The sequence below is a fragment of the Onthophagus taurus genome, chromosome 10, assembly GCF_036711975.1.
Source record: "Onthophagus taurus isolate NC chromosome 10, IU_Otau_3.0, whole genome shotgun sequence".
NCBI classification, from domain to species: domain Eukaryota; kingdom Metazoa; phylum Arthropoda; class Insecta; order Coleoptera; family Scarabaeidae; genus Onthophagus; species Onthophagus taurus.
This window is the reverse complement of record NC_091975.1, coordinates 6,175,255-6,191,681: the sequence shown is the minus strand read 5'-3', so window position 1 is coordinate 6,191,681 and position 16,427 is coordinate 6,175,255. Positions and strand designations below refer to the sequence as shown.

Genomic DNA, 16,427 nt, shown 5'->3' with positions numbered 1-16,427 from the left:
ACGTTAACCTTTGCTTATAAATAATTGTTAGTTTATTTAAAAAAAACTGAACAGTCCTTAATAATAAACTTTACTTGAACTTCAATTGAAGACCTTGCTGCAAGAAGGGAGTAGCTCCATTTATCAAGAGAAGGAGTTGTCCCCTTCTTATACCGAGGTCTTTAATTGTTAATTCCAAGTCAAGTAACCAGAAACATTTTATGGACTGTTGTAAATAATCGTGCAACCTAGCAAATTATAAAAAACATATGTGAAACGAAAAGAATTCGAAAACTTTCAACAAAAATCAAATTTTAATAAAAATAACAATATGTTTATGAGAATTGTGAGGTTATAATTGTAGGTACAATAGAGACTTGAAACTATAGCTAAGTTCAGGTCGGTACATCCAACATGTCTGACTTTCTGATTACCCCCACCACCACCACATACGCTCTCTAGATTATATATAAGACCTCAATGATGTAATGTAAGCTATGGTTAGACTATGAATGATTACAAAATCAAGATTGAATGCTACGCAGATGATGCCGTCTTCTTGGCTGATACTGAGGATGGCATATAGTGATTAACACAGGCATTTAACATTGCAGCTGAGGAAGTGAATACTGAGGAAGTTAATACTAAGCAAGGATTGCGAAATCAGGTACAAACTGAAAATTTCATAGATTTTTTTTCACCTATTACATTTATTGGTGGATATAGGTGGTTATATATATATAGATATAGGAATATCTTCTGGTTTCCATGGAAATATGTTTTGGTATATCTTAAGTAAAATTCACTGTATTTATCAAAAAGCAAACTAAAACTTACAATCCCCTTTATCACATTTAAATCTTTCTCGATATATTTTTTTTAAAGAAAGCTTAACTTAAAAAATACCACTACAAAAGTGATATAAAGTGGTCGTAGCGTTTCCGTCCTCTCAAGTACATTTGCGAAACTTCGTAATACCAACGAACGCATAAATCCCATCGAAAAGCCGCGGTCGTAATTCAAGGGACGGTGCGAATTTACCGGTTCAACGATCCAGGACTTTTGAATTTGAGCGGTTTCTACTCCAGGTTGTAAAGTGGAGGGTTCGAGAGGGCTGAAGAGGGGGCGAAACGGCATCGAACCGGGGTTAAGCGGGGGCGAGTAGGGGGTTATTTATCTATCCCGGGGGAACACAAATTATGATTACGACGACGGTGGTACGAAACTCAACTCCACAGTGCGTCACATGAAATAGAGATAGTTTTCGAAGTATAATCAAGAAATACGATTCATAGAAAGAATTTACTGTATCAAAATGAAAAGAACGATTAAGTTTAGTTCACCGTTCCGATGCTGCAGTTTTTGATGTGTTGTTCGGGTGGGGGCCCCCGCATCTGAGGGGTCCAGACGTTGTCGTCCGCGGAGGAGACTCTCCCGCACGAGTTACGCCGGTTCGGTTCGTTCTGCACCAAGGGCATTGTGTTCTTTAGTTGGGTTCGGGGCGCGTTCGGGGAGAGGTCGCTCTCGGCACGCGACACGTGACTCGGTATTCGTTGCGTTGCTATGGGCAACCATTCTTCGACGGCCACCAGCAGGAAATGCAGAAGTCTCCCGAACTCGCCAGAAGTTCGCAGGTTTTAAATCTTTTCCAAAAAAAAAAAATCATTTTAGTTCCATAAATTATAATTCAATCTTTTATTTTCAGATCGACATCGATACCCCATAAAGGTGGAAGTAGCATTCCTCTTCCTGGATCAGCGTTGCCATCGAGAAAATGTCCACCAGACAAAGTTCGCCCTGTTGCAAGTTCGAGCAGGGCTTCAAGTCCAGCTCTTTCTATGATTCCTCGAGGTCCTCCCGCTCCAAACAACAGTCCCTATCAACAACCCAAAAATCAACAACAACAACACTCTCTCTTAAAACTTTTCAAATCCCCAACGAACGAACGAACCACTCCGACGAGTAACGGGAAAAGAACAAGTAGTTCCAGTGGGGTTTCTTCCGCGAGGAGTGAAAAATCAGATAGCAGCACAAGTATAGAACCGAATATTGATTTGAAAACGAATAGGAATAATCCGAAAGTGAAGCAACAACGAGGGGTGAAACCAGGGGTTAATTTGAAAAATAGCCCGAATGCGAATAAAAAAGAGATGGTTAACGGAGGAATTAAGGTGATTAAGACGAGTCAAGAGGTTGAACGGCACGCGAATAAGGTGGCCAGTTTAAATTCGAAATTGGCCGAACCAAAAACACGATTGAACCAAAGTAAAGATAAAAACGGTTCGACTTCTCCCAACACCGGAATTCCAAAACCCACGGCTGCCATTAAAGGAACCAGCAAACCAAAAACGCCAATGGTTTCTAGAGAAAGTTCCCAAGCGAGTATCTCTAGACCCACAGTAGCTATGGTGTCACCAATTAAAATGGAACATCCCATTGAAAATGGCGATAAATTTCCCAAAGAAATCGATAATATTAAAGAAGAATTTGATGAATTTGAAAAGAAAAAAGATGACAAAATAGAAAAAGACGATATTTTTGAAGACATTAATTACCCATCATATCAAGAAAACATATCATCGAAAATATCACCACCACATCTAACATATCATAAAGATCGTAAAGATCACAAACCAATAAATATCATTAATATTAACAGTTCTTTGTTGGGATCGCACGAAGAAGAACCATCGACATTAAACGTCGAACCAATGAGACCATTATTTCGCGAATATTGCAGCACTTTAACTTTACCTTCAAGACCAAGACATTACCCAAGAGTACAACCTGATGGTAGTGCAGATTATTGTGAAATTTCTTTAGCTAACGGTTATCTTTCCGATGGTGAAATTCTTCGGAATCCTATTAACAGAGATGTTTGCGACGGATACATGTCCGAAGGTGGAAGTGCACTTTACGTCCGAAGATTACAAACAATTCCACAAAATACGTAAGTAATTAATTGATAGGTTTTAATTGAAATAAACGGTCTTAATTCCTTTTCTATAAATAAATTCTTGTTTGTTGTTTTCCCGTTAAACCGAGAGAAAAAGAAAAACTAACATTCCCAATTTTAAACCGCTAAGTAAATACACCCGTTTGAACAAAAACTGGGAGAAGCTCAAAAACGCGTCCTTATCGCGCGCACCAAACAAACAGAGACCTCTACGCACACATTCACGCCAGAACGGTCACGTTTCGATGTGAATCATCCTCCCCGGAGTCCCACACCGTCTAGAAATTGTGTTTACATCCGACCAATTCACTTAAAACCACTTGAGCTTTTAGCCAAGCTATCTAAAATTATTAGGGGAATTGTAATTTTGTAGCCGACTAGGAATATTTTAAGAAAATTCTCGATAAATTTAAAGGGATTATTTTGGGAGGAAATTATTTTTGTAAAATAATTATTAATTTAGAAATGTTGAGGTGGAATTAAATCTATCCCCCGGAGCTTCGCGGAGTGAACATGCGCCCCTCGATCGATTCGGACGAGCGCCCGCCGTCCAAACAGACGTCTACGTGCCGTCCAGACGAGAGGGTAGCTGTCGCGAATTTCCAAAAAGAATTTCTTTGTCTCGCGTTCATTCCCGTTACAAACCCCATCGAGGTGACGAAATAAAAAAAAATCGTGTTGTGCTGTGATGAATTTTAAAACCACCATCATCAACGTTTCCACAACGAAAAACAAACCCAGTAAGGAACACCCCATTTTACTTCCTTACCCCCACTTATTACATCTTATTCTGTACATTTAAATTTTTGTCTCTTCAATACTTGTTGATTTAAATTTATTTCGTTTTAGATCGCATACTAGAATTAATCACGGCCTCGCGGTGCTAACAGAACAGGGTACGCGTCGGGGGCGGTTAGAGGAACCTCAACAGCCGCCCCCGACACCACCCGGAGTTGGACCTCGTTCCTCCGGGTCTTCTCGTTCATCACGAAATCAAAACGGCCAATGTGGACAATGGAAACGGTATACGGACAGTCCTGGTGTTGGAAGTCCACCCCCGCCCCCTCCGCCCGCTCCGTCAAGCCCCGGAAGTTCGCGCAGAGAACGTAAAAGCAGCCCTCACGGCGCCAACAAGGACAAAAACTCGTCAAAGGTCAGGGGCGTCCCACAGAGTTTTGCTTATGTTAAAAGAAGTGGAAGTAGTAATGGTACTGCGAATGGAACGACACAAACTGGATCTGGTACGAAATCTTTTTTGTATTTTTTTAGACATTAAATTAAATTAAACATGTTAGAACCAATTCCTATAATCATTTTTGATTTTAGGTCTTCAACAATCGGGGAAAACCGCGCAAGTTTCCGCTGTTCCAAGAACGAAAGTTAAGGTTTCCGGAGGAACTCAAACTTGTTCAAGTGACTTGCAACCTCATAGTAAGTTAAATATACCAGGAATTTCATAATTCGTTAAACCCGAATGTTTCGAATGTGTTACTTCTAAGTTTTAGGGCAATAAAAATATGCAACATTGTGATATCTTATGCTAACTAGCTCTACTTATCACTGTCACTAGAACTAACATTAGACCTAGAACTAGAAACAATCGGATTTAGCCGCACTTATCTCAAGACGGCTAAACCCGAATGAATTACAACATCGAAAATTTTATCAAAACTTCAAATATTATTTTATCAAAAACTAAAAGTTATTTTTCAAAACGGGTTGGTTCATTGGAAAGAGGACACTTTTATTAACATTTTGGGAAATTTTCATACTCATATTCTAAGAACTGGATTTTATACGAATTTTTAAAACTTAACCGGCAAAAATTGCAAAATTCGAAGAAATTGTGGATCATTTCAAAAATTTATTTCCCAAGAACTGAAAGTGATTTTTCAAAACGGCTTTTTGCATTAAAAAGAGGATACTTTAATTAATAATTGGTGATATTTCCACGAGGATCCTTCAAGAAATGAATTTTATAGCGAATTTTGCAAGTTATCGATGAAAATTGCAACATCGAAAATTTTATCAAAACTTCAAATATTATTTTCTCAAAAACTAAAAGTTATTTTTCAAAATGGGTTGGTTCATTGGAAAGAGGACACTTTTATTAACACTTTGGGAAATTTTCATACTCATATTCCAAGAAATCGATTTTATACGAATTTTTAAAACTTAATCGGCGAAAATTACAAAATTCGAAGAAATTGTCGATCATTTCAAAAATTTATTTCTCAAGAACTAAAAGTGATTTTTCAAAACGGCTTTTTGCATTAAAAAGAGGATACTTTAATTAATAATTGGTGATATGTCCACGAGGATCCTTCAAGAAATGAATTTTATAGCGAATTTTGCAAGTTATCGATGAAAATTGCAACATCGAAAATTTTATCAAAACTTCAAATATTATTTTCTCAAAAACTAAAAGTTATTTTTCAAAATGGGTTGGTTCATTGGAAAGAGGACACTTTTATTAACATTTTGGGAAATTTTCATACTCATATTCCAAGAAATCCATTTTATACGAATTTTTAAAACTTAATCGGCCAAAATTGCTAAATTCGAAAAAATTGTCGATCATTTGAAAAATTTATTTCTCAAGAACTGAAAGTGATTTTTCAAAACGGCTTTTTGCATTAAAAAGAGGACACTTTAATTAATAATTGGTGATATTTCCACGAGGATCCTTCAAGAAATTAATTTTATAGCAAATTTTGCAAGTTATCGATGAAAATTGCAACATCTAAAATTTTATCATAACTTCAAATATTATTTTCTCAAAAACTAAAAGTTATTTTTCAAAATGGGTTGGTTCATTGGAAAGAGGATACTTTTATTAACACTTTGGGAAATTTTCATACTCATATTCCAAGAAATCGATTTTATACGAATTTTTAAAACTTAATCGGCTAAAATTGCAAAATTCGAAAAAATTGTCGATCATTTGAAAAATTTATTTCTCAAGAACTGAAAGTGATTTTTCAAAACGGCTTTTTGCATTAAAAAGAGGACACTTTAATTAATAATTGGTGATATTTCCACGAGGATCCTTCAAGAAATTAATTTTATAGCAAATTTTGCAAGTTATCGATGAAAATTGCAACATCGAAAATTTTATCATAACTTCAAATATTATTTTCTCAAAAACTAAAAGTTATTTTTCAAAATGGGTTGGTTCATTGGAAAGAAGATACTTTTATTAACACTTTGGGAAATTTTCATACTCATATTCCAAGAAATCGATTTTATACGAATTTTTAAAACTTAATCGGCTAAAATTGCAAAATTCGAAAAAATTGTCGATCATTTGAAAAATTTATTTCTCAAGAACTGAAAGTGATTTTTCAAAACGGCTTTTTGCATTAAAAAGAGGACACTTTAATTAATAATTGGTGATATTTCCACGAGGATCCTTCAAGAAATTAATTTTATAGCAAATTTTGCAAGTTATCGATGAAAATTGCAACATCGAAAATTTTATCATAACTTCAAATATTATTTTCTCAAAAACTAAAAGTTATTTTTCAAAATGGGTTGGTTCATTGGAAAGAGGATACTTTTATTAACACTTTGGGAAATTTTCATACTCATATTCCAAGAAATCGATTTTATACGAATTTTTAAAACTTAATCGGCTAAAATTGCAAAATTCGAAAAAATTGTCGATCATTTGAAAAATTTATTTCTCAAGAACTGAAAGTGATTTTTCAAAACGGCTTTTTGCATTAAAAAGAGGACACTTTAATTAATAATTGGTGATATTTCCACGAGGATCCTTCAAGAAATTAATTTTATAGCAAATTTTGCAAGTTATCGATGAAAATTGCAACATCGAAAATTTTATCATAACTTCAAATATTATTTTCTCAAAAACTAAAAGTTATTTTTCAAAATGGGTTGGTTCATTGGAAAGAGGACACTTTTATTAACACTTTGGGAAATTTTCATACTCATATTCTAAGAAATCGATTTTATACGAATTTTTAAAACATAATCGACAAAAATTGCAAAATTCGAAAAAATTGTCGATCATTTCAAAAATTTATTTCCCAAGAACTAAAAGTGATTTTTCAAAACGGCTTTTTGCATTAAAAAGAGAACACTTTAATTAATAATTGGTAATATTTCCACGAGGATCCTTCAAGAAATGAATTTTATAGCAAATTTTGCAAGTTATCGATGAAAATTGCAACATCGAAAATTTTATCATAACTTCAAATATTATTTTCTCAAAAACTAAAAGTTATTTTTCAAAATGGGTTGGTTCATTGGAAAGAGGACACTTTTATTAACACTTTGGGAAATTTTCATACTCATATTCTAAGAAATCGATTTTATACGAATTTTTAAAACATAATCGACAAAAATTGTAAAATTCGAAAAAATTGTCGATCATTTCAAAAATTTATTTCTCAAGAACTAAAAGTGATTTTTCAAAACGGCTTGTTGCATTAAAAAGAGGATACTTTAATTAATAATTGGTGATATTTCCACGAGGATCCTTCAAGAAATGAATTTTATAGCGAATTTTGCAAGTTATCGATGAAAATTGCAACATCGAAAATTTTATCATAACTTCAAATATTGTTTTCTCAAAAACTAAAAGTTATTTTTCAAAATGGGTTGGTTCATTGGAAAGAGGCCACTTTTATTAACACTTTGGGAAATTTTCATACTTATATTCCAAGAAATCGATTTTATACGAATTTTTGAAACTTAATCGGCGAAAATTGCAAAATTCGAAAAATTTTAGATCATTTCAAAAATTTATTTCCCAAGAACTGAAAGTGATTTTTCAAAACGGCTTTTTGCATTAAAAAGAGGATACTTTAATTAATAATTGGTGATATTTCCACGAGGATCCTTCAAGAAATGAATTTTATAGCGAATTTTGCAAGTTATCGATGAAAATTGCAACATCGAAAATTTTATCAAAACTTCAAATATTACTTTTTCAAAAACTAAAAGTTATTTTTCAAAACGGGTTGGTTCATTGGAAAGAGGACACTTTTATTAACATTTTGGGAAATTTTGATACTCATATTCCAAGAAATCGATTTTATACGAATTTTTAAAACTTAATCGGCGAAAATTTCAAAATTCGAAAATTTCTAGTTCTAGGTCTAGTGTTAGTTCTAATTTTAGTTCAATAAAAGTAAAGTTAGTTATGAGTCGTTTTAATTCGTTCCGAAGCGTAAAAGAAACGTTTTGTTAAAAATCAAATCAATTAAAAAAACCTAGGTGTTTATTATATTAAAATCAACAACAAAACAACAATTAATAATTTTATATTTAACCCCTTAAAGACCAGGCCTGAGATATCTCGGGACAAGAATTGGTGCTTAATGAGTTTAATTTTATTTAATTGGTTTGAATGGAAAAACCAGATAAATATAAATAACTACCATCTAACAGCTTAATTCCAACCTCTAAAAGTTCATGTTCTGGATATGTAAAAACAAATCTTCTTCGATCGTATTGTTTAACTCCTTCGTTTGTGCGATTTTCATTTCGATCTTCTTGACGATTTTCATCAAATTCTTCGTCTTTATTTTTATAATAAATTTCCGGTTTAATAATATTACTAATTCTACTAATTTTTCTTTCAAACGTTGTGATCGTTTTTGAATTCGCGACACATTTAACTTTTTTATTTTCTTCATCCACCATCAAAAGAACGATTGCGAAATCGGTAAAATGATCTTCGACGCGATAAGTATAAATGTCTATCACTGTGTTAATTTTAAGTTTTAAGTTCATCGAAAATAAACGGTGGATTACGTTTTTTTCGTGTAAATGATGACTAGAAATTAACAACATTCTTTCGTCGGAAATTAAACGTTCTTGAACGCATCTGCAAACTTCTCTTGCAACTGTTAAGTGCATCGTTTCGATAGTTAAAGCGTGGGCTGGGAAATAAGTCGGTTGGATTTGTTGGGAGTTTAAATCATAACAATTCGAATTCACCCCTGTTTTGAAAAACGTTGTGAAAGGTTGTTGTATTGGTTTTGTGTATAAATAAGGCCATAAAAGTTTCCAAAATAAACTATCTCTTGAATAGTATCGATTTAGGAAATCGTGTTCGGGGATTTCTATGGTTTTTTCATGAACCCAACCGTGAGCGAAAATTGCTGTTGATAACCCAAATTGTTGAATAATATCTGCTGCTTTATAAGCTTGAAATTGGCCACCGCCATAAGTACCTCGTCCCCAAATATCGATACCAACGTAAACGTCAAAACGTCTATCTCCAGCTTGGATTTGAGTTTTTGCAATTTTTTCCTCATTCCAGAAATAATTTAAAAATATACCATCGCAACAATCGAAGAAACACCGATTATTCTCGTTTAATTCGTTTTGCCACGATAATTTTCCGTTGTACAAAACGGAATCGTACCAAATAATTTGACTCGATGGGATTTCTCGGTGAATTTTAAAACTTAAATACTCCACAAATTGCAACAAGATTTTAGGGCAACTTATTTGATTTTCAAAATTTAATAACCACCCATCGAATTTATAAATAACACAAACTTCAATTAGAGCATCAGCAAATTTTTTGGCAACTTCAAAATCGTTAAAGATTTTTTTGCAAATCTCTTTACCCTTCTCATGTTCGGTTATAATCGTTCCCAGAACTAAAGTTCCATTTTTATGCGCCAAATTTATCCATTGCAGGGGCGGTATTGTTACGAAATGATGACTAAAATAACAAAAAATATCGGTTTGCGCCCAACGGTGAAACGTGAATCCGTTCCCTTCGTGACAACCATCGATGAATTTATCGCAAAGATATCCCCCTTTCATATCGTGACAAATCAAAGTCTTCGGAGTTTCATTTCTGGTGATTCGCGTTTTTGGTTCGTAATCGTTTTCAGAAACGTGACAATCGTAAAAAGTATTTTTAATGACGAATGGTGGCGGTTGAGTTAATTGATTTATTCGATTTATCCATTGAGGTGGATTTTTTATGGTTTCGAAAAGTTCTTCCAATGTATCGATGGGTTTACAAACTATGTCCATTATTGACGGTGATTTTGTGACTGAGGAATGTTTTAAATTGAACTGCTTATATACGATTTGATTTGTACATTTTTATATGAAATTAAAACGTTTTAAGCAATTAATTTACAAAATAATAATTGATGAAATAATTAATAATTTGTTTTAGAAAATCCACAATTTAAAAGTTTTTCTTTGACTGGTAACACGGCGACCCAACTAAGTCAATCTGTGAGAGAGCGATTAATGATGCATGGTTCCCAATCGTTACCAAAAGGAGCAGGGCAAGAATATGGACTCGTAATGAGACAAGTTCGACCAAAAGCCAGCGATGGTTCTTTATCTGATACTCAAGCTATTGAAAATACGAGTCCTTACGCTCCATGGTTAAGACACAGGTTACAAAATTAATTATTTAAACCGGAAAAAAAATAATTAGAATTTTTTTTTAGCAACACTTATTCGGTTGCTCCAAGATTATCTGAAACTGATAGCATGGAGAGTCTTTCAAGTCTTCCTGGTCATCGTGGTAGTTTAACTCACACAAGACTTTTAAGAGACTCCCCGTCGCGATTGAGTAGAAGTAACAGTATTAGGTAAGGTTGGAAACATTAAAACAAAATTAAAAGGGTGGTTTAAAAATTAATTTGGAACTTAGCTATCTCAGAGAACGGACGTTTCCAAGGTATACAACATCTTCAAAGTTTTTGCTTCGTTTTTATGCTTCATCACATTCATAAAATAAAATCACATTAAATATTAATGTTATCGTATTAAATTAAGCTTTAAGTGTCGGATTTATTATTATTATTCTTTTCATAAAATATTTTTTAGTTTAATTTCAATAACACATTTGTTTGTGCTTTTCCAGATCGACGAAATCCGAAAAATTGTATCCTTCGATGTTGCATAGGAACACCGAACAAGAAACGGAACCTTATTATTGTTTACCAGTTGGGGCCGTTTTGAATCATTGGTCACAACCAACCAGTCCTGCTCCAGGAACTGCTCGTACTTTTCCTTTATCACCAACTCATTCGACACCAAGACATAGTATTCCTAAGAATGATGATGGTAAAAATTTATATTATTAATTTTCGTTCTCACTAAGAGATGAAAAGATTCAGGTCATAAATTCTCTTCCTTAAGTTTAGCCAAGATCGTTTACCTGGTTCAATCTTGCCAAAATAGATAGTACTAATCCTCAACAAAGCAGCATATTTTATTTAGAACCGTGATAACATTTTAGACCGCAAGGAGCAGTGTAGAATAACACTCTAGAATTCATAAGCAATCTTGAATTACAACAACCAGACACTATACAGAAAAATCTCATCTAAAAAAATTTCAACAATGACATTAATTGAGTTTCAAACAACAAAAAAATTCTGGAATTACATCCATACTTCTGGTTAATCTTCAGAGTCAAAGACAATTGTAGCAGAATTAGTTTGGTGAAGCTCGAAATTACACGAAAATGTCAAAAATTGCAGCAACTTAATTCCAAACTCAAAGATATTATTCTGACAAGATTCTAGGTGGCAAATCGAGTTTTATAAATCTACTAGAAAATCGCCATAGTTTCAGAAACTGTTTTGAATTGCACCATGCTGCAAGAATAAGTCTGGAATGACTGGCAAAATTTGAGACTTTAGTAAGATTTAAAATGCTACAAATAAAAGCACCCTCCATTGAAAGCAGAACTATTAACCTCAAAACAGAAACTAAATACCTAGGGGTAATACTTGATAGTAAACTAAACTGGAACTCACACTTAGATAAGGTGAGGAAAAAGGCCATCATGGCAAACCAGATCTGCCGCAGGCTCCTAGGAAGGAACTGGGGTCTCAAACCACGAATGGCTCATTGGGCCTACGTAGCAATAATCAGACCCATGGTCGTCTACGCCTCATTGGTTTGGTGGCCAAAAACAAAACATAAGACAGCTCAACAACAGCTGGCACAAATCCAGCGGTTAGCATGTCTTAACATAACGGGTGCAATGAGATCCTGTCCGACGGCTGCTTTGGAAGCCCTACTTGGTCTCACATCGCTCCACATATATATACAAAAGGACGCAACCTTAAATGCCTTATCACTGAAAACAGTTTCTTCACTCAAGTTGATGCAGGGTAATCCTCGAGATCCTCAAAGACCCATGTCTAAATCACCTGATTGAAATTAAAACGGACCTTATACCGACGGAATACAATTTCAACCAACCGTATAAGGTCATATTTAGTAGCAGGGATGATTGGGCGAAAGGAGGGCCTCAACTAAAAAGAGGAGCCCTAGCCTGGTACACCGATGCTTCAAAGACAGTAAGATCTGGAGAAGGCATGGGCATCAGTGGACCAAATAGCCACATCAAATTGCCCCTCAGCTCGGACTTAACAATTTTCCAAGCAGAAGTTCTTGCTATAAACTTCTGCACCGCTTTGAACCTACAGAAGGGACAAAAAGGTACATCCATAAACATTTTCACAGACAGTCGGGCCGCCTTAAAGGCAATTCAGGCCTACACGTGTGGCTCCGCACTGATCAGAGAGTGCACCAACAACCTGAGAGAACTCGCTAGGGGCAATGATGTTACCCTATGGTGGGTTCCAGGTCACAGCAACATTGAGGGCAATGAGAAGGCCGACAAGCTGGCCAAAGAGGCAGCAAACACGCCCTTCATTGGACCCCAACCTGGATGTGGACTACAAAAAAGCCACCTAAAACAAATAATCAACAACTGGGAGGCTTCAAAGATAGCCTTACGCTGGAAAGAACTTCCAGGTCACAGCCAAGCGAAGAGTATGATAACTCCGTCGCAAAACAAAACCAAAGAGGTTTTATGCCTCAGCAAAGGGGATCTAAGAACGCTCTCAGGCTACCTAACCGGCCATGTGCCCCTAAAATACCACCTCTTCGACATTGGACAAGCTGAGGATCAAACTTGTCGACTATGCAACGACGAGTCAGAAACTGCTGAACATATACTGTGCAATTGCGTCGCCAGAGGACGTCTAAGGCACAACGTCTTCGGTAAAACTCCCCTGTTACCTACCGACATAAAGGTTCAAGACCTCAGGACAATACTAAGGTTCATTAAGGACCTACATTTGCCCTAAACCTTTGGAGGGCTAAAGTTACAATAGATCTTATAGGTCGCGTTAACGAGAGGGGCCGCCCTCCTCAGCCCGGCAGCAATAATAATAATAATAATAAGATTTAAAATTGAACTAAAATTGCTTTCGTCGGCCTCTAACCCTCAAAAACAAGATTGACAACTTTGGAATTGCATTGACCACACACTTTATTGACCACACAATTATTCTGACTGATTTTAAACTACACCAAAATTTCTAAAATCATCTTGATCAGCCTCCAACGCACAAAAACAAGTTTGGTATTACAATGACCACATGCCAGATATTTCAAAAATGTCTAAAATTATCTTGAAGCCTGCCAATTCTCGAAAACATTTTTGATATTTTAGAAATATCATAAAAAATTTAGGAATTACATTGGCTGAAAAGAAAGTGTGTAAATCTGCAAAGAAGATATATACAGGGTGTATTTGAATGACGTGCCCAAACTTCAGGGGTGATTCTTTAGGCAATTTTAAGGGTACTTTCTCATATAAACTATCAGCGATTTCGACTCCCCTGCGGAGCTACGCCCCTTCTAAAATGGCGACAAATTTTGGTTTAATTTATTTTTCCCGAAAACTATTAACACCAAGAAAATGAAATTTGGGAAATATGTTTAGCTTATAATAGGGCATCTTTCGAGCCTATTTGTACTTTCAATCTTCCCTTCTAAGTTACTAAACATAACCACCCTCGTTCAATTTTTGTCTAGATCTTTTTTATGACGATGATAAATACATTGGAAATATTTTATTTAGATAGACGAAAATATTCTAAAACTTTTTTGCCTCTCTGATGTTCTTCGAAAAGTTAATAGTTTCTGAGAAAAAAATTAATTAAGCAAACACTAACTGTTAAGCTGTAGCGTTGTTAATCGAAAGTTGGAATGAATTATTAAAGAAAAAATCTTAGCAGGCTTAGCAATCTTTGTCAGAAATATTTTTGACGTTTAAATGTCAGTGGTTTTCTTACTATTATTATTGTTTTATTTAACATTTTGAAACGTCGAGTGAACGAGCGTAAATGCGGTAGAACTTTATTCATAAAATAATTTGAAAAACAATATTAGTAAGAAAACCACTGACATTTAAACGTCAAAAATATTTCTGACAAAGGGTGCAAAGCCTACTAAGATTTTTTCATTAAAAATTCATTCCAATTTTGATCGACAACCCCGTTGTTGAACGGGCAGTGTTTACTTTATTATTTTTGTTTTTGGAAAAATTTTAGAGAGACAAAAAAGTTTTAGGATACTTTCATCTACCTATGTAACATTTTTTTTAATGTATTTACCCTCTGTATTAAAAATTTTTAGCAAAAATATAAAGGGGGTGGTTACGTTTAGTAGTTTAGAAGGATAGGTTGAAAGTCCAAATAGGGTGAAAACGTGCCCTACTACCAGTTAAACATATTCCCCAAATTTCGTTGTCCTAGCGTTTATGGTTATTGAGAAAAAAAAATTAAACCAAAATTTTCCGCCATTTTTGGAGGGGTGTAGCTCCTTAGGGGAGCCCAAGTCGCCCATGGTTTATATATGAAAGTACCCTTAAAATTGCCTAAAGAATCACCCCCTGAAGTTTGGGCATGTCATTCAGATACACCCTGTATATACATAGTGCATGAAATAGAATCATCTTCTTTTATCCTTTAAATTTGTTAATTACTTGCTCATCACATTGATTTTTTAATGTAATTCTTTTTTATTTAGTACACGGTTCTTCAATAAGTTTGGTGTCAACCGCTTCCAGTTTATATTCTTCGGCCGAAGAAAAACACGCTCACGAAATCAGAAAATTGCGAAGGGAATTAATGGAGGCGCAAGAAAAAGTTCAAACATTAACATCTCAACTTAGTACAAATGTAAGTTAAAAAAACTTAATTTAAAACACCTACTCAACTATTAACAAACAACTCAAATTACTCATCTCGTTTATTCGTAATCCTCCACTTAAATAACAACGGACAAGAAAGAAAAAATAAATTGCAAACACATGTGCGCTTCGAATAGTAGCGCATTGTGCGCCACTCCAACTCCAGATAAACCGTACAAACTCAAGTCGATCCGTTTAGTTTTAACTCGGACATCGAACGGAACGTTTGTTTTCATAATCCTATTTGTTTAGAAAATCGTAAACGTTATATTAATTAATAATATTGGTGAATTAAAGTGGGTGTTAAATTAAAATTAAAAAAAAAGTGAGGAAAAAACAAATTTGGACAAATTCAACTCTTTAATATCCTTAATGGAAATGTGATTAATGTATTTTTAGGGGGATAATTTAGTAGGTGTGGTACTTTTAATTAATAATGGATTAAAATAGGGGTTGTTGAACTAATATTGATTAATTTTAGTAACAATAAATTTAATAAATTTCATAGAAATTATTATCTTAAAATGACTTGTTATCAATTTGAAGTCAGATAAGATAAAGGAATTAAATAATTAAGTAATAATTATATTTTTAAAATAGTATTTCAACATTGCAGCTGCAATGTTTCAATAAAAAAAAAAGAAACAGGATGTAAACCACCGGAAATCTTAAATTCTATTTCAAAAAAAAAAACTAGATCAACAAATTCCATTCATTTTCAAAATTTATCTTCGAGACATTAATTTTTACTACCATTTAAAACACTTTAATATTTATTTTAATTCATTTTTTCGGATGATAACGAATTATTACAAAAAAAAAAATTAATGATCAAAGTTTAAGTGCATCCGAAAGGAAGTGGCCTCAAAACCACTGTGTGCATATGGTTTCGATATTTGAACCCATGTGAACTGGAAGTACCGCACCTCCTAAGAAGTCTTTATTAGGAAGTAATTCCTTATTTGGTTATTTCGATCTTAGAGATATAATGGGAAGAATAAAAAAAATGAAACAAATAAATTAATTTAAAAATAAAATGCCATGTTCGACGGTTTATGATGGTTTTGCGACGATTCGCAGGCCGAGGGTTGGTCCGCCAAGATCAACCCCTCGGCCACCATCTTTAGCCTCAGTTCCTGAAGATCCCCGGATCGCAAGCGATATTTACCGGATGAATAAACCGGCGATTCCGTGGTACGAGTTAGCTACGAGAAGAAGTCGACATCTATCGTGCTCCAGTTTGGATCTAAACGTAATTTTTTTAATTGGTTTATAAAAGATACCTTATAAAAGTTAAATTAGATTATTACTCGCTTAGTTTTTTTCCCTTTATTAAAAAGTAGGTCATTCATTTCGAACAATAAAAAAAAATTAAACAAAAAAATTGGTTTCGCGTGTGATTAACTTTGTTGATGATCCAAAACAGGATCTATTTGACTGTGTAATTAGTAGAATAAATTGGTTATGTAATAACGAAAAAAC

General features: G+C 34.3%; 2 protein-coding genes across 9 annotated transcripts in view; one reads left to right on the top strand and one right to left on the bottom strand.

Annotated features, from left to right (window-relative positions):
- The window catches only part of LOC111420627 (sickie), a 63,668-nt gene that overhangs the window by 41,459 nt on the left and 5,782 nt on the right, over nucleotides 1–16,427 (top strand). For 4 of the 8 annotated variants that reach the window (XM_023053658.2, XM_023053655.2, XM_023053657.2 and 1 more), the window contains 8 exons: nucleotides 1,685–2,929; nucleotides 3,785–4,176; nucleotides 4,262–4,366; nucleotides 10,107–10,335; nucleotides 10,390–10,533; nucleotides 10,596–10,622; nucleotides 10,809–11,011; nucleotides 14,783–14,934. In XM_023053658.2, coding sequence (XP_022909426.1) covers nucleotides 1,685–2,929; nucleotides 3,785–4,176; nucleotides 4,262–4,366; nucleotides 10,107–10,335; nucleotides 10,390–10,533; nucleotides 10,596–10,622; nucleotides 10,809–11,011; nucleotides 14,783–14,934 — 2,497 coding nt within the window. Of the gene's footprint in view, nucleotides 1–1,402; nucleotides 1,614–1,684; nucleotides 2,930–3,784; nucleotides 4,177–4,261; nucleotides 4,367–10,106; nucleotides 10,336–10,389; nucleotides 10,534–10,595; nucleotides 10,623–10,808; nucleotides 11,012–14,782; nucleotides 14,935–16,427 lie in introns of those variants that run through there. The other 4 variants (XM_023053659.2, XM_023053661.2, XM_023053662.2 and 1 more) reach the window with 4 other exon arrangements.
- LOC139431574 (uncharacterized) lies at nucleotides 7,931–9,961 on the bottom strand. The gene has a single exon (XM_071199491.1). The coding sequence runs from the start codon at nucleotides 9,956–9,958 to the stop codon at nucleotides 8,297–8,299; it is 1,662 nt and encodes a 553-aa protein (XP_071055592.1). The 5' UTR covers nucleotides 9,959–9,961; the 3' UTR covers nucleotides 7,931–8,296.